Below are 26,611 nucleotides of genomic sequence, written 5' to 3'. Positions count from 1 at the left end.
GGCAGGCGCTGGGACTGAACAACAGGAGCGCACCCCGCCGTGTGTAAAATATAAAATGCAGTAATAAAATTGATTATTTTTTTTGGATTTCCTCCACCCTAACTGACGTCCAGAGAGGCGGGTCTCCTTGTGAGCAACGAGGACTCTCCTGCTATCTCCTGCCATTTCCTTTCTTAAAAAAATCAATTTTATTACTGCGTGTGTAAAATATAAAATGCAGTAATCCAAAATACAGTCATACCTCATGTTACGTTTGCTTCAGGTTGAGCGTTTTTAGGTTGCTTCCCGTGGCGAGCCGGAAGTACTGGAAAGGGTTACTTCCGGGTTTTGCCGCTTGCGCATGCGCACAAAATAACGTCACACGCATGCGCAGAAGCGGCGAACCGCAACCCGCGCACACGCAGATGCAGGATGCTCATGTGGTGAACGGGCCTCCGGAATGTATTCCGTTCGCAACCAGAGGTACCACTGTAGGCTGGAAGCACAGTGGGATTTTATTTAGGCTGCTCAGCCTCCCCGCCTAGCAGCTGACATGCGGGGTAGTGCAGTCATGACTGCTTTTCCCCATGTCCTCCAGGCTCCAGCAGGCCTCTCTCTCTTTGAGAGAGAGTTATGTGGAGAGACAGTGGGAGAAAGGGGTGAGGATCAGGAGAAAATGGGCATTTGGAGGCTTACGAGAGAGTGCTCCCCACTTTATGTGATTTCACATATGTGCGGGGTGGGGGCCCTGGAACATAACCCCCACATAAGTGGAGGGGGCCTGTATATCCACCCTTGTCATAAGCTTTCGTGGACATAGCCAGGAGGGGCAACTGCCCCCCCAATCAAGTAAATAAGTATTTTTCTTAAGTAGATCAAATCTGTGCTTCCAGGTGCCATAAGAAAGCTGCAGAGATAGCGCAGTACAGTGCGCACCCTGGAAATGATCTCTTTCAGCTTCTGCCTTCTGGAAGAAGGTACAGGGTTATAAAGACTAGGACTAGCCGCCTGAGAAACACTTTCTATCCAAAGGTGATTTTGGTTTTAAACGCAGTACAGTGGTACCTCGGGTTACAGACACTTCAGGTTACAGGCGCTTCAGGTTACAGACTCTGCTAACCCAGAAATAGTACCTCGGGTTAAGAACGTTGCTTCAGGATGAGAACAGAAATCACGTGGCGGCAGCGGTAGGCCCCATTAGCTAAAGTGGTACCTCAGGTTGAGAACAGTTTCAGGTTAAGAACGGACCTCCAGAACGAATTAAGTTCTTAACCCGAGGTACCACAGTATAAGCTAGTCTCTGTGGGAGTATATTATATTTAATTATGGGGTATCAGAGTTTTTAGGGGGCTGACCAGGCTGGGATAGCAGGCTTGTTGGTTTTTGAATGTCTGATGTAGATTTTTTCAATTTCGTTGTTCTGTATGGGACAATGACAATAAAGATTATCGTATCGTAGACTAAAAGTAGAAATAATTAGAATCTTTGAAACGGAAATGCTCTTTGAGGTCACTTGGGTGATGTTGTGGCTCATTCTAGTGACACAACTGGCAACCCGACTGAGCGATAGACAGAGCCAGACGGAGGATGGCGACAGGTGGGTGTCCTGTCCCCCACCTCCATAAATCCTGGCTACGCTCACGACTACAGTCTGTTTCATCAGATACATCCGACAATGCCGAGAAGACCCTCTGTCGCCTTTTGTTAGTGGATACTCATCTCCGGAGTTAAGAGGAACCAAACGTAAGATCATCATCGCTGCTGATGAGTTCATAGTCTCTGACTTCCTCTTCCCCCAAGGGGCCTGGCCCACAGAGGCCATCTCACACAAATCAGGGAAGTGAGGGACGTCTCGGAGTGAATCAATTCCTGGAGATAAAACCAAGGTTGACCGAGGAATGTCTTCCTTGATAGAGGGGGATATCTTTTGTCCATTGCAGCCATCTCACTTTGCTTATCAAGCCGGAGTTCAGGCTATTCCAGTCAGTGCACCCCCTTTTTCGTTGTTGTCGCAATGCTTTTTGGAGACTTTGGCAATAACTCGGGGATGGAGAAGACGTCAGGTCAGCGGCCTGCGTTAATAAATGACAGAAGGCAGGGGTGGGCCCGGAAGGAAAGGATCATATATATCTCTCCCCCTGTTCAGAGAGAGACCCTGCCTTCACTTCACTGGTTCTTGGGGAAACCTTCAAACTGAACCACCATGAAGTTCCCTGTCATCACGCTGGCCTTGCTAGCGTTCGTAGGTAAGTGAAGGATTTGCCTCAGGCTGGAGGGAATTCCTGAATTCTTTTCCGGGGGGCTGGGTGGGCGACCTCTTCGGTTTGCCCCATCCTTGGGGGTCTGAGGCACAATGGTCAAAAGATACATTGTTTACCAGAAGGTTCATTGTTCGAGTCCACCCAGGGATGGCTGGGTGGATTCGAACGCAGGGCAGGATTCCTGCATCGCAGGGGATTGGACTGGATGACCCCCGGGGTCCCTTCCAATGCAATGATTCTGCGATCATTTGTTTGTTTTTTAATCTGACTGGCCCAACACCTCCTGGCTGGCTCTCAATTCAGGTATGACCCAAAATGGTCCACATCAGGAGTCTATGGATCACCAGTGGCCTGTGAGCTTCATTCAGGAGGTCCGCGCCTTAGATAGTCATATTGATTTTTAATTGAATTTGTTTTGCGTCTTTTATTTCTTGGGTGACCAGCCACTGTCTCTCAGTGTAACCCACCTCACAGTGTTGTTGTGGAGATAAAATGGGGAGCAAGAGAACCATGTATGCCACCTGGAACTCTTTGGAGGAAAACTGGAATATAAATGTAATAAATAAATAAATAAATAGAAATAAATAAAAAAAGAACATAAGACAAGCCTACAGGATCAGGCCAATGGCCCATCTAGGCCAGCTCTCACGGTGGTAAACCAGATAACTATGGAAAGCCTAGAAACAGTATACAGTTGTAGCTTGTTTTGAGTCCGGAATCCGTTCCGGAGCCCCGGACGTTCGACAAAAGGGACGCTTGACAAAGCGCCACTCTGCGCATGCGCAAAGTGTGATTTAGCGCTTCTGTGCATGCGCAAATGGCAAATCCGGAAGTAACCCGTTCCAGTACTTCCGGGTTTGCTGCGAACGTTCGCCGAAATAGACGGTCGACGGGGCGGATGTTCGCGGGGGTATTACTGTAGAGACTTCAAATCCTATTGTAATAAAATACAACATAAGAAATAAAAAAAGCAATTAGAATACAACTAAGAACCATACAGGTAGAAAAATCATTAAGTAGTATGACATAATCCTCAGCAATTTCCAAGCTTCTGGGGGGGGGGGGGGTGGAGTTCTTGTTTTCTAGTTTGTTAATGGTTGCTAGGAGTTGTAACTCTGTGAAGGGTAAACTACAGTGCCCAGAATCCTTTGGTGCGGGTGTGGGTGTGGGTGTGCTTCAAATGTGTTTCAAAGGTAGCGTACACCGCCAACGTAGCAAGCTTTTGCATTGCACCAAACTCTTCCTGCCTCAAGAATTCCATCCAGCTATGAACTTTGCCGACATCCCTTCCCACAGTACGCCATTAGATGGAATCAGGCTTGGAAAGGAGTTAGAAGAACAGTTATTTGTCATCTCAAATCCCTTGCTCCAAGAAGCTCATGACACCATACACGAGGCAATTACTTCAGGTTTCTTTCCTTTTATCCTCACAACACCCTTGCAAGGTAGCATCGGCCAAGAAATTGCGACTAGGTGAGGGTCAGTCAATGAGCTTCATGGCTGAGTGAGGGATTTGAATCCAGGCCTCTCTAGTCCATCCTGCTTTCAAGTTCAGCCTTTCCCAACCTGGTGCCCTTCAGAGGTTTTAGACTACAATTTGCATCGGCCTCCCCATTTCATGTTTTGGATCTATTGTAATACTCCAGTAATTTGGCAAGCCACTCTGTTTTTGTCGGTATAATACCAAATGGGAAGGATCTCAAAAGAGAAGATAGACAGGGACTGGAAGGTGTTTAAAGGATACTTGCAAAACCATATTGAAAAATCAGAACTCCTATTTAGAATAAACAAGTTCCGTTTTAAATACTGAAATACTAAATAAGATGGATAACAATGTGTAATAGAAAAAGGAGCATGAAATTAGGTTAAAGGTGTGTGAAAGAAAGTAACAGAAGTGGAAAGAAATTGCAATCGAGTAGATTGGAAGTCTCTAGGGACGCAGGTGGTGCTGTGGGTTAAACCACAGAGCGTAGGGCTTGCCGATCAGAAGGTTGGCAGTTCGAATCCCCACGACGGGGTGAGCTCCCATTGCTCGGTCCCTGCTCCTGCCAACCTAGCAGTTCAAAAGCATGTCAAAGTGCAAGTAGATAAATAGGTGCCACTCCGGCGGGAAGGTAAACGATGTTTCTGTGCACTGCTCTGGTTCGCCAGAAGTGGCTTAGTCATGCTGCCCACATGACCCGGAAGCTGTCTGTGGACAAACGCCAGCTCCCTTGGCCAATAAAGCGAGATGTGCGTGCAACCCCAGAGTCGGTCACGACTGGACCTAATGGTCAGGGGTCCCTTTACCTTTACCTCTTTAGATTGGAAGTCTAACACAAAGGTGGGGTGAGGGGTGGTGGATGGTGATGGGAAAAGGAATTATCTGCGGGATTGAGTGTAGGTATGTTTGAACATTTTTAAGGATTGTATGAAATGTATGTTTGTATGCTTGTATATTCGCAATATGTGTGTACTAATGCTGAATTATTTTAATAATAAAAACTTCTTTTAAAAAATTGCATCGGCCTCAGCCCTTGGGGGTGAAACTGTGCCTCCTAAGACATTTGTTTTGCAAAACAAAGGTTTGGTTCGCATGTGGGTGTAACACTGTTCCCTCTGAGCTCCACCTCCAGCCACAAATACAGCCGTTCAGATTTGCTTTTGTCTTCCAGGATCCCAGGCGTACGTCCTCCGAGATGAGCCGTATCCTCACCTGGCCCGGCTAAACCTGGAGCTTCAGGAATACCTGAGAAACGTCACCAGGGTAGTTGATGAAAAAATAGAGGTGATCAGAAGGTCGGAGCTTGGACAATCAGTGATGTAAGTGATTCGAGCCAATATTTTCACACCAATATTTTCACACCACTATTTTCACACCAGCTAGGTGCTGTATGGTTTTAATTGTATTGTATTGCTTCTTTTATTTCTCAGAATGTGGGTTTTTTTTTTTTTGTTTGTTTTTTTGTAGTTGCAATGGCACAATGGCACTTTCTCACCCTGGCGCCGTTGGGCCTGCCCTCAATTAAATTTAGTGTGACCACCTCACGGCACACCAATTACACAAATTTCTACAATTTACCCCAGATTATCTAGTGGGGGACTTGTGTGAGGGAAAACTTAAAGGTTTAGAGTCTCAGGCAGGAGTTGATCAAACAAACACGAAAAGTTTTATTAAACGAAGGAAGTTTATGACACAAAGTGGGTCAGAAAACTTATCCTTTCAGGTAGAATTCAACTTAGTTACTTTAACTAGAAGATGTCTCAGGCTTAAACACAATGTTATAAGTACAACTCTCCTTAAACTTCAGTTACTAAACATCCGTTGGCACACTTTGGGTAGATAAATATTCAGGTTTCCAGATGGTAAAATGTTCAAATCAGTGTCCGTCACTTAGATAATACAATACTTTCAACACTATACTGCCTCCTTCACAGCTTAATACTTTGTTTCATGAGTGAGGGGCATTTTTCCTCCGTTACCCCCACTCTTAACAATCCCATAAAGGTAAAGGTAAAGGGACCGCTGACCATTAAGTCCAGTTGTGGCCGACTCTGGGGTTGCGGCGCTCATCTCCCATACCTGAGGTATTTATGGTATTACAGACCCAGGAGTTCCCCTCTCCCCTTGTCACTGGGTTGGGAGTCTTCAGTACCTTGAAGAATTCTCCCCTCTTGGTTAGACTGACACCCAGGGCAGTGGCAAAGCTGCATGCCCCGGCACTGGGGGCGAAGAGCAGGTGGGGGTGTGGCTGGCGCCTGTCCCAGGGGCGTGGCATGCCGCCTGTGGGGGCGTGGCGTACGTCCTGGGGGCATGGTGCGCTGGCCACAGGGGCGTGACATATGTCCTGGGGGCGTGGCACCCAGTGCGGTCGGGGGGTGCATGGCACGTGTCCGGGGGCAGCCACGATGGTACCCCCCCCGATGGTGCCAGGGGCGGTGCACTCCCCCCGCCAGTGACCCAGGGAGCCTGAATTCCCACAGGATCTGTCGCTCCTGGTTCAGACTCAGCACACTCCTGTTTGGACACCTTCCCCAGACCCTCAGCCTGGTCTCCCTATCCGAGTTGTGAGGCTCTGTCCTCTCCCTATGGATAGTCTCCTCAGTGTATATCTCCTTTTCCCCTCAGAACCCCTTCACCCTCTCTCCCAATCTGAAACCTGTCTAACCTTTCCAAACCAATCATATCCCTCCCCCAGAACTCTGGCCAATCAGACGCTGTTGCCAGCCAACTGTTTGCTGGCAGACAACAACAACACTTGGTGACCCAAACTGGCCAGCGAAGAAACTTTCCCATCACATAGTGCAATTTGCATCCCATGGAATCCCATATCCACTGTCTCTTTTACATTATGTCAGCCTAGCGGGTAACAGATTGGAGGAGGAACATGCAAGTGGTGCTTTGAAGGGAGGGGGTCACACAACGACATGCCCTCCTGCCATTGGCATAACATCAGAGATGAGGAAGGGAACCTGGCCTCACCCCAGCTCTCCGGCCCAGGAGCTTCTCACTCAAAGAAGGGAGTTCTGCTTACCTTTTGTGACTCTCTCTTATTTCCACCCCCTGCAGAGACAAGCTCCATAACAGCTTTGCAAAAATGAGCAAGCGCTTGCGCAACCTGAAGGAGAAGTTGCCTGCCGAGGTGGTTGAAGGGTACGACCTGGTGGTTGGGGCGTCGCTGGGCGTGGTGGACAAAAGTCTCAACACCATCCGTGCCTTGCATAGAAAGGTATCGCCTGCCTCAGACGAGCTGGCGGAGGCTCTGTACACCATTGTGGCACCTTACGCAGATTCAGTCTTAGAGAAGGTGGATCGGTACTCAAAGTCCCTGCAGCGTTCCCTTGTGGCCAAGGCCGAAGAGCTGAACCCCAAACTGAACGAGAAGCTGAAGCAGCAGCTGGAAGACCTGAAAGATCAGCTGGCCCCTTACGCTGAAGTTCTCCAGCAGGAACTGGAAGAATTCCGGTCATCCATAGACCCCTACGTTGACCAGGTCCAGGAGAAGCTTGAGGAAGGAGTGGAGAGAGTCAGCCAGATTCTGCAGCCTTATTTTAGCCGTATTTTCAAGGCACTCCAAGAACGTGCTGAGAAGTTTAAGAAGTGGGTTGAAGGCCCTACCTTTCCCCCAAGTCAGTGATGATGGTGGCGATTGTTTTGCACACGATGGAACCTTGGCCAACCCCAAGACAGACAGAAGATGTGGTGGTCTCTTCTGTAGCTCATATCATAAACCAGATGTCCCTGTTGATGTCTACACATTGTTCCGGATACGTGGTTCCAATTTCTCATTACATAGTGGTAGCTTCTGCTGATGGTGTCCGTGCCATCACACCTAAGTCGAAGTAAATGGCATTTCTGTTTTAATCTTTCGCCAGTAGTCCTTCTTGTTCACTCTTAGTGCTCTGTAAACTTTGAGTCCCTTAAAATAAACTTGAGTTAACCTTTTAATTGCCTCCTCTGCATCAGTGTTGTTCACCTATGCTAATGCTTTTATTAACATTACTAGAGATCATTGTCTTTGGGGAATGCAAAATATTTTGTGTGGGCATATATAGGTGTCTTTAGGCTTGGTTCTGGTAACCCTGGTATTGGCAGTGGTTTGAGGCTTTGATAAGTTCTGGTGGATCCTAAAAGCTGCATTTTCTTCATGATCAACAGAAGGCACTTTTCTCCATAGAGATGAAGGGAACAAAAACAGGTCCATTCATTTCATAGAATCATAGAGTTGGAATAGACCACAAGGGCCATCGAGTCCAACCCCCTGCCAAGCAGGAAACACCATCAGAGCACTCCTGACATATGGTTGTCAAGCCTCTGCTTAAAGACCTCCAAAGAAGGAGACTCCACCACACTCCTTGGCAGCAAATTCCACTGTCGAACAGCTCTTACTGTCAGGAAGTTCTTCCTAATGTTTAGGTGGAATCTTCTTTCTTGTAGTTTGGATCCATTGCTCCGTGTCCGCTTCTCTGGAGCAGCAGAAAACAACCTTTCTCCCTCCTCTATATGACATCCTTTTATATATTTGAACATGGCTATCATATCACCCCTTAACCTCCTCTTCTCCAGGCTAAACATGCCCAGCTCCCTTAGCCGTTCCTCATAAGGCATCCTTTCCAGGCCTTTGACCATTTTGGTTGCCCTCCTCTGGACAGGTTCCAGTTTGTCAGTGTCCTTCTTGAACTGTGGTGCCCAGAACTGGACACAGTACTCCAGGTGAGGTCTGACCAGAGCAGAATACAGTGGCAAAATTTCCTTCCTTTGAAGGGAAGAAAACCCCACAATTGCCCCTCCTGGCAATAAGGAATGTTGCGATGGGATTATGCAAGTTGAGGGAGGGGGGAGTGTCAAAATCACTTTCTTCCATAGGGTAGCAAAACAGGGGAGGACATGGATGGAAAGAATCCGTCCTCCCCCTGCTCTCAGAGATGGGCCCTGCCTTCATACCAGCTGAATCTCAGGACCTTCCACTGAACCACTATGAATTTCCTTGTTCTCACAATGGCCTTGGTCATCCTGACAGTGACCATCAGGCTAGAAGCTGCCTCGCCTTCTCCTTTGTTGGCTACACATTTTAAACATTTTGAGACTGTGGGTTCATTAATCTGTTTGAACGCCCTGTGCTTTCCTTCAGCTAGGCACTTGGTTAAATTGGAAATTTAAAATGTTTGTCCTCTTTGTGTTTCTGCCGGTTTGCCTTATGACAGACAACATTACTGAATTGTTGTTTATTGGACAAGTTTCCAAGGTTTCGTAATTGTTTTTTCCACCCTTTGTTTATCGTTCTTACTTTGTTCCCCACACTGGGATTGAAAATAAGTACAAATAAAAAAGGGGAAATTGCATATTCAGCAGCAGGGACACTTCCAGGAAAGCAAGCAATAAATGTGGGGTTTTTGGGGGGAGGGGGGAGTTCCTGTTGCCTTCATGCTCTGCATATGGGCTTTTCAGAGGCAATCAGGCTGATCACTGTTGGAAACAGGATGCTGGGGAAATGGCCACCCTCTTTGGACCCAAGTTGTCCAGCAAGCCTGAGGGAGAAGGCAAGGGAGTGAAACTCTTGCTCCTTCTCTTTTTTTAAAAAAAGATTTTTATTAAAGTTTTCAAAATATTACAAAAAGAAAAAAGAAAAAGAAAAAGTACAAAGTAAAAACAGTTAAAAACAATTCAATCTTTCCGTGTCTTACCTTTCATTCGCTTGTTCCCCAGACCTCCTCACACCTCCCTTTTTTGTATCCAGTTCAATTAGTTGGTTCAGCAAATCCTTTCCCTCTTTGTTTTTATCCTAATCTTTACTCTTAATATATTATAACTTTAGATTATCCCCTGTTAACAATCCATTTTTACACATCTTTATAACATTACTGCTGAAAACCACTTAACTTCAATCCAACATCATTCTAACATTCATTAATTTTGCAATATTTCTGTAAATAGTCTTTAAATTTCTTCCAATCTTCTTCCACTGACTCTTCTCCCTGGTCTCGGATTCTGCCGGTCATTTCCGCCAGTTCCATATAGTCCAGAAACTCTTGCTCCTTCTCTTTCCTCTTTCCTCACCTGCCTGCAGACAAGAGGCAGCAAGGCAGAGGAGCTAGAATATCGAGGAGCTGAAGAAGTTGGCAGTGGGAACCCTGTGGGAGTACAGGCCCTGGCAGGTTCCTCACAATGCAGACTACACCACTACTAGAATGTGGAATAAGGCGGCTATTAAGTGGACTGGGGAGAACAGAGATAAAATAACTTAAGCCGTGAAGCTCACGGTGTGGTTTTGGGCCTGTCGTTGTCCCTTTGTCATTGCCGAACCAACCTCACAGGGTTTTTGTGAGGAAAACACAGGGAAAGGGAGACCAAAGAGTGCCACCTTGAGCTCCTTGGCGGGAAAGTGGGGAAAATATAATTGTGAGAAAGTATAATAAAAATACGTTGGGACGCGGGTGGCGCTGTGGGTAAAAGCCTCAGCGCCTAGGGCTTGCCGATCGAAAGGTCGGCGGTTCGAATCCCCGCGGCAGGGTGCGCTCCCGTCGTTCGGTCCCAGCGCCTGCCAACCTAGCAGTTCGAAAGCACCCCCGGGTGCAAGTAGATAAATAGGGACCGCTTACTAGCGGGAAGGTAAACAGTGTTTCCGTGTGCTGCGCTGGCTGGCCAGAGCAGCGATGTCACGCTGGCCACGTGACCCGGAAGTGTCTCCGGACAGCGCTGGCCCCCGGCCTCTAGAGTGAGATGGGCGCACAACCCTAGAGTCTGTCAAGACTGGCCCGTATGGGCACGGGTACCTTTACCTTTACCTATAATAAAAATACAGTCATACCTCGGGTTGAATGTGCTTCAGGTTGAGCGCTTTTGGGTTGCGCTCCGCAATGACCCAGAAGTAACGGAGCGCATTACTTCCAGGTTTCGCTGCTCACGCAGACGCTCAAAATGACGTCACGCACATGCGCGGAAGCGGCAAAACGCGACCTGCGCATGTGCAGACGCGCTGTCGTGTCTTTGGATATCCTGTGTTGCCTTCTTTGGCTAGATCAGATTTTTTTAAAAGTTAGTCCTCTCTGTAGTCTTGCAATGACCATGGGAGATAACAAGGGAAGGTTCCCCCTCAAAGGCACCTGCCCTCCAATAGCCCCACAATGTTAATGAGTGACCCAGAAGGCGAGGGAGGAGGAGGAGGAGATTGGGAGGAATAAGTAGCCTCCCTCGTGGCTCCCTGGACTCAGAGACAGCCCCTACCTTCATCCCAGCAGGTTCCTCCGCCAAAGCATCATGAAGTTCTTCGTCCTCACACTGGCCTTGGCCATCCTGACAGGTGAGTGGAAGGTCAACATCAGGCTAGCAGCTGCCTTGCGTCCCACCTTTTGGGGTGTAAATCAGCAACATTGATATCTGTTGGACACTGAGATCCAACGCCAAGGGCCTTCTGGTGGTTCCCTCATTGCGAGAAGTGAGGTTACAGGGAACCAGGCAGAGGGCCTTCTCGGTAATGGTGTCCGCCCCGTGGAATGCCCTCCCTTCAGATGTGAAGGAAATAAGCTATCTTTATCTTATCTTTAAAAGACATCTGAAGGCAGCCCTGTTTAGGGAAGTTTTTAATATTTAATGCTGTATTGTTTTTAACACTCGATTGGAAGCCGCCCAGAGTAGCTGGGGAAACTCAGCCAGATGGTCGGGGTATAAATATTATTATTATTATTATTATTATTATTATTATTATTATGGCTAAACTGAAGCTCCACGTTCAGTGGCTGAGAGACAAAGAACGGACTGGATAAAATGGGTCTTTAGTCTGATCAGGCAAGGCTTAAAGCACTTATTATGACTTCCCCTCCCTCTGCTAACCTGCCCCTGCCTAAGGGTGCCCTTTGACAAAGATGACAACAGAAGCTGCCGGAGCTGTCTGCAGTCCGGTGAGCTGTGCGGTTGTCTTCTCAGTCCGGCTGCTAAGCATTGATGGGCAACGCCAAGAGCCCTGAAGCTCTCTCCCTCCTCAGGGTTCTTTCAACTGAACCTGGACCACACAGCCATTCAGGTATTCTCTGTGAGGTAGGACATAGGTTCGCCCTACTGCACTCACAGTGTAGGAAGAGCTCCAAAGATTTCCTAGGGTTCTGCCACTTAGAGGAATCACTTTGGGGAAACTCGCATCTGAAACTCGCATCTGAAAAGACATCTGAAGGCAGCCCTGTTTAGGGAAGTTTTTAATATTTAATGCTGTATTGTTTTTAACACTCGATTGGAAGCCGCCCAGAGCGGCTGGGGAAACTCAGCCAGATGGGCGGGATATTAATAGAGGATATCTGTAGAGGATATTAATAATAATAATAATAATAATAGCTAAACTGAAGCTCCACGTTCAGTGGAGTAGCTGTCTGCAGTCCGGTGAGCTGTGCGGTTCTCTGTGAGGTAGGACACATGCTTGCCCTACTGTACTCACAGTGTAGGAAGAGCTCCAAAGATTTCCTAGGGTGCTGCCACTTAGAGGAATCACTTTGGGGAAACTCGCATGCAGAGTGTCATGACAAGGAAGCTCTTTCCTGCTAACAACCACTGCAAGAGGTTAAGGCTGCAAGGGCGCGTACATGTTGGGTCGCATTTGGCCTGCTGCTACTGCCCCTCAGTTGTGTCGCAATATAGGGAGGGCCTTGAGTTCATCTGCTCAAATCATGTCCTGTCCACCTTCCTGGTGTCTCTCGTTCCAAAAGTCCTAGATGTGGCTTTGAGGGAGCAAAGTCCATTCTGCAAATCACTGTTGGAGGGTCAATAGCCAACGACTGTAGAGGGCTGATCTCTTTCCTTTGCTGGCAGACCAAGTTGTGTGTGGGGTTGTGTGCTTTGTGGGATCTATTTCCTGAGGATGTGCTAGCAGGCCAAACTGGGGAGGGTGATCTATAGGGAAACTGTATATACCCCTTCAGTCTGTACTATTTCCAGAAGAACAAAACTATGTAAGAACTGGCTGGGATCCTAAATGGGTTCTCTGACACGCGGCTGGGACCACAGACCTTGTGTTTTAGAAACCTCATGTCCCCATTTTAGAGAGAGAGCTATAATCCAGTGTTGGGAACTGTGCCGCATTTACGTATAAGCTAAACAAGCTATAGCTTAGGGCCCCACTCTCTTGGGGGCCACCCAAAAATTTAAAGGAAACCTGGATGTATATTTCCAAAATATAAGAGAAAAAAAGAAATAAAATAAAACCTACATACGGCAACATTTTGTGTGTGTTGTGTACGGACCTATTAGGTCCATAAATTACCATATAGCATATATTCAACACAAAAAACAGTGACCATTTGTTGTTGACAAAGGACAGCTGGACATATAAAGGGCTCCATTACCTTCAGTAGCTGAGGGCCTCATCAAACCTAAATCCGGCCCTGGGTGGGAAGCCACTCCATAGATCTAGAAAGTGATTATTCCACAGGGAGTGTTGTTAGCGAGTGGCCCAGAGGCACAAGCCCCAGGTGTTTTGTGCCACACCTGGAACCACCTGTGCCCGAAGTGTCTGCTCCTTTCCCTGGTAACAATACTAGACCATATTTCAGCCTCAGCTCCCGCACAGACAGCATCTGTAATTACACCATTTCCCACATAAAATAAGGGACCTGACTGAGAAATAACATAAACCAGTGTTTCCCAAGTGGGGCCCCCAGGATATTCCTAGGAATAGCTGTCAACGTTTCCCTTTTTTTAAGGGAAATTCCCTTATTCCAAATAGGATTCCTCGTAAGAAAAGGGAAAAGTTGACAGCTATGTTCCGGGGGGTAGGGGTGGCCACAGGTGAAATTGGTGTAAATAAGGCTAGAGGGAAGTGAGAAGTGAAGGGAAACAATTTTTTTTAAAAAAATCCCTGATTGGATGTCTATCTGCCTTGCCAATCACAAGCGGGTAAAGGGGACCCACCAGGGCCTAGCGCTCCTTTTTGCCACGTGTGTTTTCTTGGAGCAGTCCTGGTTTGCTTCAGGCGGGCCCATTAGTGCCCACGATCCAGAACCCCCCAGGTCAGGTAAGTGCGGTGGTGGGGTGGCAACGGGTAGGGCTGGGCGTGCTGAATGCTGCTGCCAGTGCTATGCCCAGTGGCAGCCTGGGCCTGACTCCGCAAGGTGCTGACTTGCATCTAGTACATAACTAAGTCGGCTGGCTTGCATCTAGAAATAACTAAGTCTCTACTTGGAAGGAAGCCGCACTGAGTTCAGTGGGCCGTACTCCCAGGTAAAAGTGTGTGGGGCTATAGTGCTTTATCTAGGCAGCCAGGGCTACTCCGGATAACAAGATCTTTTTGCAGCAGGTCAGTGAGGACCACTTTCTTTTTAAAATTCTCCCATGTATACAGAACTCCCTGTGCACCTTTTGCCCAATATCTGTAGTTTCCCCCTCTGTGTCAAATAACGGGAGTTCTGCTCCCACAGAATACCCTTGGGGTCCCTTCCAGCCCCATGATTCTATGTTTTTCTGCTTCAACAATATTTTATTATCTTCCTATCATTTTATGTAATTTTCTAAAAATTATTAAGATTATAAATGAAACATGTTGTATTGAAAAACAAAACATTTAAATAGCTACTTTTCTTACCAGTAGACAGGAGGGGGCATGGGCATAGCCAGGATTTGGGGGGGGGGTGTTGGAGCATCAGATTTGCATTGATTTTTACTTATTGGGGGGCAGCTGCCCCCCTGGGCTACATCCATGGGGGGGGGGGTGCCACAGGAAGTAAACAAGGTCGGAAAAGGCCATGGCCAGAAAAGGGTTGGGAAATATTGACATGAACTATTTTGTTTCTACCTTTCTTGAGGGGGGAATGAGGCACCAGCCCTAACAAAGACCTTCTAATTTAGACCCTCAAACATTAAAGAAAGGATTCTATATGTGAAGCTTTGAGTTGCAGCTTGATGTACCAAACAGGCTTGGCACTTCCTGCAGTGGACGGTGCAATGCAGAATTATTATTTTTTGGGACTTCTAGGGACTTGGGCTTCTGTTCTCCGAGACGAGCCGGATTCCAAGCTGGAGAAGCTAATCCAACAGGGAAATGAAGATGCCAATAAATTCACCGAAGCATTGTTTTGGAAACTCGCCATCGTTGACAGAAGAGAGGAGAGCCGGGAGATTTCGTAAGCAAATTAGTCTCGTTTCTGCTCTGCGCTGCTCTCTTCCCATGTAGAAAAGAGGAGATGTTATTTCTAGAGAATAGATGGATGGAAGTGATGCCGGCATAACATTCTGGGGTTGGGGAAGGTATGGGAGCTGAACTACTGGATTCTGAGCCAGCCCCACTGCCACCACTTCACCCCATGGCTTGGCCCCTGGGTCCCTGTACCTTCCCCTCCCACTCTGGGCAGCATGTGTGGCAGGGCTCTCTCCCCACTTAAAGCAAGGAGAAACAGGTGCAGGCAAAGCCATGTGGGACTGCCCCACCTGACAAGGAAGGGAGGCTGCCCCTTAAACCCAGGGGCTTCCCACCCAGTGAAAGAGGCCTGCCTACTGTGACTATGCAGGTCCAAGCAGGTTTTCATTTGTCCCACCCAGGGCCAGATTTAGGTTCGATGAGGCCCATAGCTACTGAAGGTAATGGAGCCCCTTATATGTCCACAACAAATTGTCCAAATTGTCAACAACAAATTGTCACAGTTTTTTGTGTTGAATATACAGTCCTACCTCGGGTTACAGACGCTTCAGGTTGCGTTTTTTCGGGTTATGGACCGCCGAAACCCGGAAGTGCCGGAACGGGTTACTTCCGTGTTTCGGTGGCCGCGCATGCACAGAAGCGCTGAATCGCAACCCACGTGTGCGCAGATTTAGCTTACCACTAAATCAGAACAAACATCAATCCACAGAAAAACTATTGACACTTGTACCAGTTCAGGGGTAAACAGCAGTGGGACAAGCAGGTGTTTGGACGATCCCAAACCCTCCTTTTCCCTTCTTAAACCTTTCCAATTCTCTGTTCTTTTTCCCCCCTACAGGAAATTTCTTGAGTATGTCTCTAGGAATATTAGCAGGCGCTTGGATAGCCTGCAGGAAGAGTTACCTGATGAGGTCGTGGAAGCTTTTGATCTGGTTTTCGGGGTGCCATACCAGGTTACGGAGAAGGCTATCACTGCCCTGTTTGACCTGCAGAGACATAGAAGGCATAACTTAGAAGAGCTTGGCAAAGCATTGCAATCTGCCCTGGCGGGTTACGTGGACCCCGTCCTGGAGAGGGTGGGTCCGTACGCAGCAACCGTGCGCAGTGCCGTCGTGGCCAGAGCTCAGGAGATCAACCATGAGATAGATGAGAAGCTGCCGCAGCAAATGCAAGCTCTGAGAACCCAGTTGGAACAGCACATTAAGAAGCTGCAAGAATTGCAGGCAACCCTTCAGCCTTATCTTGACCACATCCAGCAGCTGATCAGAAAAGGAGCGGAGACGATCCACAAGCACTTACTGAAGCCGTACATTGGTCCCATTGTGCAGTTGCACCAAAAGTACAAAAAGGACTTTAGGACGTGGTCTAGAGCCCCAGTGTTTTCCTGAAATCCATGATTATTTCTCTCACATGTATATGAGGAAGCAATCTCCCCCAGCATCTAAAGAGAGATCAGAAGGGAAAAGCTTACATTGGTTTTTGTGTCTTCAAGACCTTGTCTGGGAGGTAGGGCAGGTGTGCAAGTCTTCTCCAGATGGGATAATAAAGGAGACGTTCCTAACAACCTCTGTTCGATGCGTGGCCTGTTTCTCTTTAACCCTCCTCCTTCTGTTGGCTGTTGTACCTGCTTTGGCTTATTTCCTCCTTCATCCCAAGCCACTTTATTTCTGTGCGATGTCTTTTTTAAAAAAGAAATTCGTGTCCAAGGACAGGGACTGATAGATGGGGTGCCTGTTTCCCCTCAACTGTCTTCTTGCTGTTGCTGTTGCAAAGCCATCTTCTTCTCAGAAGCAGAAGTGAAGGGCTCCAATACACCCGTAATTCAATATGTGGATTATGTTGTACCTATAACAGTTGGGTAGGGGGAGCTCAGCCTCCTTGGCCTGTGCAGGAGAAATGAGGAGGGGTCGCTTTGACTCTCCCTACCATGAAGCTACTCTTTGTGTTTCAAAGGAAGCCTTCATTGGCACAAGTGACTGGAGGGTCTCCTGGAAACAGCACCTTGTTTCGTGTTTACTGGTTGCTAACCTTCACTGGAATACCAGGAGATACATTATATGTTCTTTGGTGCTTTCTTCCCTAAAAGATCCTGACCACTACAAACTACCAACGTATCAGGGAACTGAGACACTCCCCCACCCCACCCCACCCCAAACAGTCTTGCCATGGAGATAGAGCTGGGTCTATGAATTCCCATGTGTCAATAGATACTTCTTCTTTGGCGGTCACTCATAGCCGAATAAGATTGTCTTCCATAAACACGGTTTTAGCAATGAGTCTGTAAGTGACTGTGGAGGCCAATTCGGGATCCACACATCCTTCCACAGTGGGGACATAGTTTTCTGGGCGGGAGTTGATCACAGTGTGGGTTTGCCAAACTGTGACTTCCTCTCAGCATGTTTCTCCCTTTTGTCCTGACTTTGAGCATCTTCAAAGCCCATGACACCTTAGGTAAAGGCTGTTCTCCAATTGGAGCGCTCGCAAGCAAGTGTTTCCCAATTGCTGGTGTTTATACTACATTTTTAAAAAAATTGCCTTGAGACAATCTTTAAACCTCTTTTGTTGACCACCGGCATTATGCTTTCCATTTTTAAGTTCGGAATAGAGTAGTTGTTTTGGAAGACGATAATCAGGCATCTGCACAACATGACCAGTCCAATGAAGTTGATGTTGAAGAATCACTGGTGATCTTTGCTTCTCCCAGTACACTTGTATTAGTTCTCCTGTCTTCCCAAGTGAAGTGTGAAAATTTTCGGAGACACTGTGGATGGAATCTTTCAAGGAGTTAGAGATGGCCTTTATAAGTGGTCCATTTTGCACAAGCATACAGTAAGGTTGGTAGTACAATAGCTTTGTAAACAAGTCTATAGATACCCTATGCCAGTGCGCTATGTTAACAAATGACATCCTCTTCAGGAATAGTTTGCTCCAATCAGAGTGATCAGAATGAGCTCAGGCTATAGAACCTAAGAATATCAGGAAAATACAGGGGGTATTTTAACATTAGATGATCTGAACTGGCGGTGACTGACCAGGAACGAGACCTTGAAGTCATAGTGCAAAGCTTGATGAAGATATTGACCCAAGGTGTGGCAACCTTGAAAAAGACCAATTCCGGGCTAGGAATCATTAGGAAAGGAATTGAAAACTTAAGATACCATAATGACATTATACAAATCTATGGTGTGACCATATTTGGAATACTGTGGTACCTCGGGTTACATACGCTTCAGGTTACAGACGCTTCAGGTTACAGACACCGCTAACCCAGAAATATTAAAAACAAACACACACAAAAATTTCCTTCCAGTAGCACCTTAAAGACCAACTAAGTTAGTTCTTGGTATGAGCTTTCGTGTGCATGCACACTTCTTCAGACACTTCTCAGATAATTCTTCAGGTATCTGAAGAAGTGTGCATGCACACGAAAGCTCATACCAAGAACTAACTTAGTTGGTCTTTAAGGTGCTACTGGAAGGAAAAAAAATTTTTTATTTTGACTATGGCAGACCAACACGGCTACCTATCTGTAACCAGAAATATTACCTCGGGTTAAGAATTTTGCTTCAGGATGAGAACAGAAATCGTGCTCCGGCGGCGCAGCAGCAACAGGAGGCCCCATTAGCTGAAGTGGTGCTTCAGGTTAAGAACAGTTTCAGGTTAAGAATGGACCTCCGGAACGAATTAAGTACTTAACCCAAGGTACCACTGTACTGTGTACAGTTCTGGTTGCCTCACCTTAAAAATGATTTTGAAGTGTTGGAAAAGGTTCTGGAAAGGACATTAAAAAACATATGGTCACAGTCTCTTAGCTTAGCCTACCTCACACGGTTGTTGTGACTATAAAATAGTCCAGTCATGCCACCGTGAGCTCCTTGGAGGAAAGGCATTTATAAGTTTCTATGGCATTTTGTGCGGGGGGAGGAGTGTCAAAAATCAATTTCTTCTATAGGGGGTCAAAACAGCCTGGCCTCACCCTGATTGTTTGGCTATCTAAAAGAACAGCTGGGGAGAAGCAAGTCTCAGAACATCAGGATTACAAAGCAAGTGCATATATAGTCACCAGAGTTGAAGCTGAAACTTTGCCGTCACCACGTGCTCCTTAAGCCTCCACCTTCAGGGCTCTTTTCTCCGAAGAGACCTGGCAGATAAAGGTTGTCTCAAACAGGTATCTATGAACACTGCCTTCCACGAGGCCTCAGGGTATTTGTGTGTGCATTGTAACACTCTTGCTTTGATGGAATTTAGTTACCACCAATCGCTGCCCCCTCTGCTTTGTGCCAGTGGATTTAGACACTGGGGCAAGGACCACAGGAGATGGCAAGAGAAGCTGTGCCACACTGAGAGGCATCCCATCCCCAGTGCCCTTCTGTGTGAATAAATGACAATGGAATAAGGGGTGGACGTGGAGGGAACAGATCCATTCTTCCCTGGCTCAGAGACAGCCCCTGCCTTCTGAACCACCATATGGTTCCTTCTTCTCACACTGGCCTGAGAAGCACATGGAAGGTCAATGTCAGGGAACTGCCATCAGTGCCGGAGGGAGAGAGCAAGCTCCAGAGGGATCCCAGAGAGCGTCCCGGGATTGGGAGAGGCAGCCCATCTTCTGGGGAAGGGAATCAGCTCAGCTCCAGTGGAGAAGGGGGGCAGATGGGGGAATCTGAGAGGGGGTCACATGACTCCTTGCCGGGGACCAGTGGGGGGAGGAAGGGTCCTCCGCTGCCTACGCCCTCCTTGCGCAGAAGGCTTCCTCGCAGAGAAAGTAGGAGGAGACTGGGCGTGAAAGAACTTCTTTGTTGGAAGAAGTTTAAGAAACGCCCACTGACGGATTCTGCCAGAGATTGAGACAGCCACGGGTGAGTGGCTGTCTGGACAGAAAAAGTTTACTTAGGCAACCCAGCCAGGTGTGGGCACCGGCTTACGCACAAGCAACCCATAGAACCATCACAGTCAACATCAGGCTATGAGCTGTCCAGCATTCCCCTTTGATGGATACACATTTGAAACGTTTTGAGATGGTTGGTTAATCTGTTTGGATAGCCTGTGTTGCCTTCTTTGGTTAAATCAGATTTTTTTTAAGGTTAGTCCTCTCTGTAGCAATGACCATGGGAGATAACAAGCGAAGGTTCCCCCTCAAAGGTACCTGCCCTCCAATAGCACCACAATGTTAATGAGTGACCCAGGAGGCGAGGGAGGAGGAGGAGAAGATTGGGAGGAATAAGTAGCCTCCCTCGTGGCTCCCTGGACTCAGAAACAGCCCCTACCTTCATCCCAGCAGGTTCTCGGGACCCTCCGCCAAAGCACCATGAAGTTCTTCGTCCTCACACTGGCCTTGGCCATCCTGACAGGTGAGTGGAAGGTCAACATCAGGCTAGCAGCTGCCTTGCATTCCACCTTTTGGGGTGTAAATTTAGCAAGATAGATATCTGTTGGACACTGAGATCCAGCGCCGAGGGCCTTCTGGCAGTTCCCTCATTGCAAGAAGTGAGGTTACAGGGAACCAGGCAGAGGGCCTTCTCGGTAGTGGCGCCTGCCCTGTGGAACACCCTCCCTTCAGATGTGAACTATCTTATCTTTCAAAGACATCTGAAGGCAGCCCTGTTTAGGGAAGTTTTTAATATTTAATGCTGTATTGTTTTTAACACTCGATTGGAAGCCGCCCAGAGCGGCTGGGGAAACTCAGCCAGATGGGCGGGATATTAATAGAGGATATCTGTAGAGGATATTAATAATAATAATATTAATAATAATAATAATAATAATAATAATAATAATAATAATAATAGCTAAACTGAAGCTCCACGTTCAGTGGCTGGGAGACAAAGAACGGACTGGGCAAAATGGGTCTTTAGTCTGATCAGCCAAGGCTTAAAGCACTTTTTATGACTTCCCCTCCCTCTGCTAACCTGCCCCTGCCTAAGGGTTCCCTTTGACAAAGATGACAACAGAAGCTGCCGGAACTGTGTGCAGTCCGGTGAGCTGTGCGGTTGTCTTCTCAGTCCGGCTGCTAAGCATTGATGGGCAACGCCAAGAGCCCTGAAACTCTCTCCCTCCTCAGGGTTCTTTCAACTGAACCTGGACCACACAGCCATTCAGGTATTCTCTGTGAAATAGGACATAGGTTCGCCCTACTGCACTCACAGTGTAGGAAGAGCTCCAAAGATTTCCTAGGGTGCTGCCACTTAGAGGAATCACTTTGGGGAAACTCGCATGCAGAGTGTCATGACAAGGAAGCTCTTACTGCAAACGACCACTGCAAGAAGTTAAGGCTGCAAGGGCGCGTACATGTTGGTTGGCATTTGGGCTGCTTCAACTGCCCCTCAGTTGTGCCCCAATGTAAGGAGGGCCTTCAGTTCGTATGATCAAATCCTGTCTTGTCCACCTTCTTGGTGTCTCACATTTCAAATGTCCTAGACGTGGCTTTGTGGGAGCAAAGTCCGTTCTGCAAATCACTGTTGGGGGGTCAATAGCCAACAACCGTAGAGGCTGATCTCTTTCGTTTGCTGGCAGACCAAGTTGTGTGTGGGGCTGTGTGCTTTGTGGGATCTACCGTACTTTTTTGCTCTATAAGACTCACTTTTTCCCTCCTAAAAACTTAGTGGAAATGTGTGTGCGTCTTATGGAGCGAATATAGGCTGCGCAGCTATCCCAGAAGCCAAAACAGCAAGAGGGATTGCTGCTTTCACTGCGCAGCGATCCCTCTTACTGTTCTGGCTTCTGAGATTCAGAATATTTCTTGTTTCTTGTTTTCCTCCTCCAAAAACTAGGTGCGTCTTGTGGTCTGGTGCGTCTTATAGAGCGAAAAAGACGGTATTTCCTGAGGATGTGCTAGCAGGCCAAACTGGGGAGGGTGATCAATAGGGAAAAGGAAAATACCCCTTCAGTCTGTACTATTTCCAGAAGAACAAAACTATGTAAGAACTGGCTGGGATCCTATTTAGGTTCTCTGACACACAGCTGGAACCACAGGGCTTGTGTTTTAGAAACCTCATGTCCCCATTTTAGACAGAGAGTTATAATCCAGTGTTGGGAACAGTGCCGCATTTACGTATAAGCTAAACAAGCTATAGCTTAGGGCCCCACTCTCTTGGGGGCCACCCAAAAATTTAAAGGAAAAAAAACCTGGATGTGTATTTCCAAAATATAAGAGAAAAAAAGAAATAAAATAAAACCTACATACGGCAACAGTGTTTTGTGTTGTGTATGGACCTACTAGGTCCATAAATTACCATATAGCATTTATTCAACGGGACGCGGGTGGCGCTATGGGTAAAACCTCAGTGCCTAGGACTTGCTGATCGTATGGTCGGCGGTTCGAATCTCCGCGGTGGGGTGAGCTCCCGTCTTTCGGTCCCAGCTCCTGCCCACCTAGCAGTTCGAAAGCACCCCTAAGTGCAAGTAGATAAATAGGTACCACTTTATAAGCGGGAAGGTAAACGGCATTTCCGTGTGCGGCACTGGTGCTGGCTCACCAGTGCAGCTTCGTCACACTGGCCACGTGACCCGGAAGTGTCTTCGGACGGCGCCGGCTCCCGGCCTCTTGAGTGAGATGAGCGCACAACCCTAGAGTCGGTCACGACTGGCCCATACGGACAGGGGTACCTTTACCTTTGCCTTTTATATATCCATCACAAAAAACAGAGACAATTTGTTGTTGACAAAGGACAGCTGGACATTGCCTTCAGTAGCTGAGGGCCTCATCAAACCTAAATCCGGCCCTGGGTGGGAAGCCACTCCATAGATCTAGAAAGTGATTATTCCACAGGGAGTGTTGTTAGCGAATGGCCCAGAGGCACAAGCCCCAGGTGTTTTGTGCCACACCTGGAACCACCTGTGCCCGAAGTGTCTGCTCCTTTCCCTGGTAACAATACTAGATCATATTTCTACTTTTCTTACCAGTAGATGGGAGGGGGCATGGGCATAGCCAGGATTTGGGGGGGGGGTGTTGGAGCATCAGATTTGCATTGATTTTTACTTATTGGGGGGCAGCTGCCCCCCTGGGCTACATCCATTTGGGGGGGGTGCGGTGCCACAGGAAGAAAACAAGGTCGGAAAAGGCCATGGCCAGAAAAGGGTTGGGAAATATTGACATAAACTATTTTGTTTCTACCTTTCTTGAGGGGGGAATGAGGCACCAGCCCTAACAAAGACCTTCTAATTTAGACCCTCAAACATTAAAGAAAGGATTCTATATGTGAAGCTTGGTGTATGAGTTGCAGCTTGGTGTACCAAACAGGCTTGGCGCTTCCTGCAGTGGACGGTGCAATGCAGAATTATTATTTTTTGGGACTTCTAGGGACTTGGGCTTCTGTTCTCCGAGACGAGCCGGATTCCAAGCTGGAGAAGCTAATCCAACAGGGAAGAGAAGATGCCAATAAATTCACCGAAACATTGTTTGGGAAACTCACCATCGTTGACAGAACAGAGGAAGGCCGGGAGATTTCGTAAGCAAATTAGACTCGTTTCCGCTCTGCGCTGCTCTCTTCCCATGTAGAAAAGAGGAGATGTTATTTCTAGAGAATAGATGGATGGAAGTGATGCCGGCATAACATTCTGGGGTTGGGGAAGGTATGGGAGCTGAACTACTGGATTCTGAGCCAGCCCCACTGCCACCACTTCACCCCATGGCTTGGCCCCTGGGTCCCTGTACCTTCCCCTCCCACTCTGGGCAGCATGTGTGGCAGGGCTCTCTCCCCACTTAAAGCAAGGAGAAACAGGTGCAGGCAAAGCCATGTGGGACTGCCCCACCTGACAAGGAAGGGAGGCTGCCCCTTAAATCCAGGGGCTTCCCACCCAGTGAAAGAGGCCTGCCTACTGTGACTATGCAGCTCCAAGCAGGTTTTCATTTGTCCCACCCAGGGCCAGATTTAGGTTTGATGAGGCCCATAGCTACTGAAGGTAATGGAGCCCCTTATATGTCCACAACAAATTGTCCAAATTGTCAACAACAAATTGTCACAGTTTTTTGTGTTGAATATACAGTCATGGGGACGCGGGTGGCGCTGTGGGTAAAAGCCTCAGCGCCTTGGGCTTGCCGATCGAAAGGTCGGCAGTTCGAATCCCCGCGGCGGGGTGCGCTCCCGTCATTCGGTCCCAGCGCCTGCCAACCTAGCAGTTCGAAAGCACCCCTGGGTGCAAGTAGATAAATAGGGACCGCTTACTAGCGGGAAGGTAAACGGCGTTTCCGTGTGCGGCTCTGGCTCGCCAGAGCAGCGATGTCACGCTGGCCACGTGACCCGGAAGTGTCTCCGGACAGCGCTGGCCCCCGGCCTCTTGAGTGAGATGGGCGCACAACCCTAGAGTCTGTCAAGACTTGGCCCGTACGGGCAGGGGGTACCTTATACTGTCATACCTCGGGTTACAGACGCTTCAGGTTGCGTTTTTTCGGGTTATGGACCGCCGAAACCCGGAAGTACTGGAACAGGTTACTTCCGGGTTTCGGTGGCCGCGTATGCGCAGAAGCACCGAATCGCAACCCACGTGTGCGCAGATTTAGCTTACCACTAAATCAGAACAAACATCAATCCACAGAAAAACTATTGACACTTGTACCAGTTCAGGGGTAAACAGCAGTGGGACAAGCAGGTGTTTGGACGATCCCAAACCCTCCTTTTCCCTTCTGAAACCTTTCCAATTCTCTGTTCCTTTTTTCCCCTACAGGAAATTTCTTGAGTATGTTTATAGGAATTTCAGCAGGCGCTTGGATACCCTGGAGAAAGAGTTACCTGATGAGGTCGTGAAAGCTTTTGATATGGTTTTGGGGGTGCCATACCAGGTTGCGGAAAAGGCTATCACTGCCCTGTTTGACCTGCAGAGACATAGAAGGCATAACTTAGAAGAGCTTGTCAAAGCATTGCAATCTCCCCTGGCGGGTTACGTGGACCCCGTCCTGGAGAGGGTGGGTCCGTACGCAGCAATCGTGCGCAGTGCCATCATTGCCAGAGCTCGGGAGATCAACCGTGAGATAGATGAGAAGCTGCCGCAGCAAGTGCAAGCTCTGAGAACCCAGCTGGATCCAGACATTAAGAAGCTGCGAGAATTGCAGGCAACCCTTCAGCCTTATCTTGACCACATCCAGCAGCTGATCAGAAAAGGAGCGGAGACGATCCACAAGCACTTACTGAAGCCGTACATTGGTCCCATTGTGCAGTTGCACCAAAAGTACAAAAAGGACTTTAGGGCATGGGCTAGAGCCCCAGTGTTTTCCCCAAATCCATGATTATTTCTCTCACATGTATATGAGGAAGCAATCTCCCCCAGCATCTAAAGAGAGATCAGAAGGGAAAAGCTTACATTGGTTTTTGTGTCTTCAAGACCTTGTCTGGGAGGTAGGGCAGGTGTGCAAGTCTTCTCCAGACGGGATAATAAAGGAGACGTTCCTAACAACCTCTGTTCGATGCGTGGCCTGTTTCTCTTTAACCCTCCTCCTTCTGTTGGCTGTAGGAAATACATCTTCTTCACACAAGCAAAAGTGAAGCGCTCTCAATACACCTGTAAGCCAACACGTGGGTTATGTTGTGCACATAATATATTATAATAATAATTTATTATTTATACCCCGCCCATCTGGCTTGACTACCCCAGCCACTCTGGGCAGCTTCCAACAAAATATTAAACTACAGTAATGCATCAAACATTAAAAGCTTCCCTAAACAGGGCTGCCTTCAGGTTTCTTCTAACATAACAGTTGCGTAGGGGGAGCTCAACTTCCTTGGCCTGCAGGGTGGAAATGAGGAGGAGTCCCTTTCACTTTCCCTACCTTGAAGCTGCTCCTTGAGTTTCAGGGGAAGCCTTCATTGGCCCAGGTGAATAGAGGGCTCCCTTGAAATAGCACCTTTGGAGAGACCTTGGGACTCAGGCAAGGGAGGGAGGTAGAGTCCACCTTTCCTCTTCCCCTCCATTCTCTTGAGGCAGTGCAGGTTTACACACACACACACACACACACACACACACACACACACACACCAACTATCAATGGGCAACACCAATTGCATCCTGTTGTAGCAGATGAAGGAAGGGATGCATGTACGCAGTTGAGAGTCCAGCTGGTCATTGGAAGTACTTGCACCCCAAAACCAGTACCTGCTTTGGCTTATTTCCTCCTTCATCCCAAGCCATTTTATTTCTGTGCTATGTCATTTTTTTAAAAAAAAATTGTGTCCAAGGACAGGGACTGTCTTGTTTTTATTGATCAGTAGCCTCTGGTAGGAGGCGGGTGGCGCTGTGGGTTAAACCACAGAGCCTAGGACTTGCCAATCGAAAAGTCGGTGGTTCAAATCCCTGCGACGGGGTGAGCTCCCGTTGCTCGGTCCCCTGCTCCTGCCAACCTAGCAGTTCGAAAGCACGTCAAAGTGCAAGTAGATAAATAGATACCACTCCGGCGGGAAGGTAAACGGCGTTTCCGTGCTCTGCTCTGGTTCAACAGAAGCAGCTTAGTCATGCTGGCCACGTAACCTGAAGCCAGCTCCCTCGGCCAATAAAGCGAGATGAGCGCTGCAACCCCAGAGTCGTCCACGACTGGAGCTAATGGTTAGGGGTCCCTTTACCTTTAACCTCTGGAATCAATTTTTGGCTGAATGCCAGGTGATACATTACAATAATAATAATAATTTATTATTTAGACCTCGCCCAGCCGGCTGAATTTCCCCAGCCACTCTGGGCGGCTCCCAACAGATTAAAAACAGAATAAAACATCAAACATTAAAAACTTCCCTAAACGGGGCTGCCTTCAGATATCTTCTAAAAGTCAGGTAGTTGTTTATTTCCTTGACATCT

At 47.8% G+C, this 26,611-nt stretch overlaps 3 protein-coding genes across 3 annotated transcripts; all 3 read left to right on the top strand.

The window, feature by feature from the left end:
• Positions 1 to 2,073: 2,073 nt before the first annotated feature.
• Positions 2,074 to 7,668, top strand: LOC114603328 (uncharacterized). The gene is made up of 3 exons (XM_028742219.2): positions 2,074 to 2,225; positions 4,895 to 5,042; positions 6,790 to 7,668. Exons 1-3 carry the CDS (start codon positions 2,183 to 2,185, stop codon positions 7,355 to 7,357), a joined length of 759 nt encoding a protein of 252 aa, XP_028598052.2. The 5' UTR covers positions 2,074 to 2,182; the 3' UTR covers positions 7,358 to 7,668.
• Positions 7,669 to 10,921: 3,253 nt separating this feature from the next.
• On the top strand, positions 10,922 to 16,400 carry LOC114603327 (uncharacterized). The gene is made up of 3 exons (XM_077932244.1): positions 10,922 to 11,020; positions 14,675 to 14,822; positions 15,675 to 16,400. Exons 1-3 carry the CDS (start codon positions 10,978 to 10,980, stop codon positions 16,222 to 16,224), a joined length of 741 nt encoding a protein of 246 aa, XP_077788370.1. The 5' UTR covers positions 10,922 to 10,977; the 3' UTR covers positions 16,225 to 16,400.
• A 3,625-nt stretch (positions 16,401 to 20,025) lies between these two features.
• On the top strand, positions 20,026 to 25,222 carry LOC114603330 (uncharacterized). The gene is made up of 3 exons (XM_077932243.1): positions 20,026 to 20,184; positions 23,133 to 23,280; positions 24,497 to 25,222. Exons 1-3 carry the CDS (start codon positions 20,142 to 20,144, stop codon positions 25,053 to 25,055), a joined length of 750 nt encoding a protein of 249 aa, XP_077788369.1. The 5' UTR covers positions 20,026 to 20,141; the 3' UTR covers positions 25,056 to 25,222.
• Positions 25,223 to 26,611: the final 1,389 nt, after the last annotated feature.

This window comes from Podarcis muralis, chromosome 7, assembly GCF_964188315.1.
Source record: "Podarcis muralis chromosome 7, rPodMur119.hap1.1, whole genome shotgun sequence".
NCBI classification, from domain to species: Eukaryota; Metazoa; Chordata; class Lepidosauria; order Squamata; family Lacertidae; genus Podarcis; species Podarcis muralis.
The sequence above is the reverse complement of the archived record's forward strand: the minus strand, read 5'-3'. Positions and strand labels throughout refer to the sequence as shown.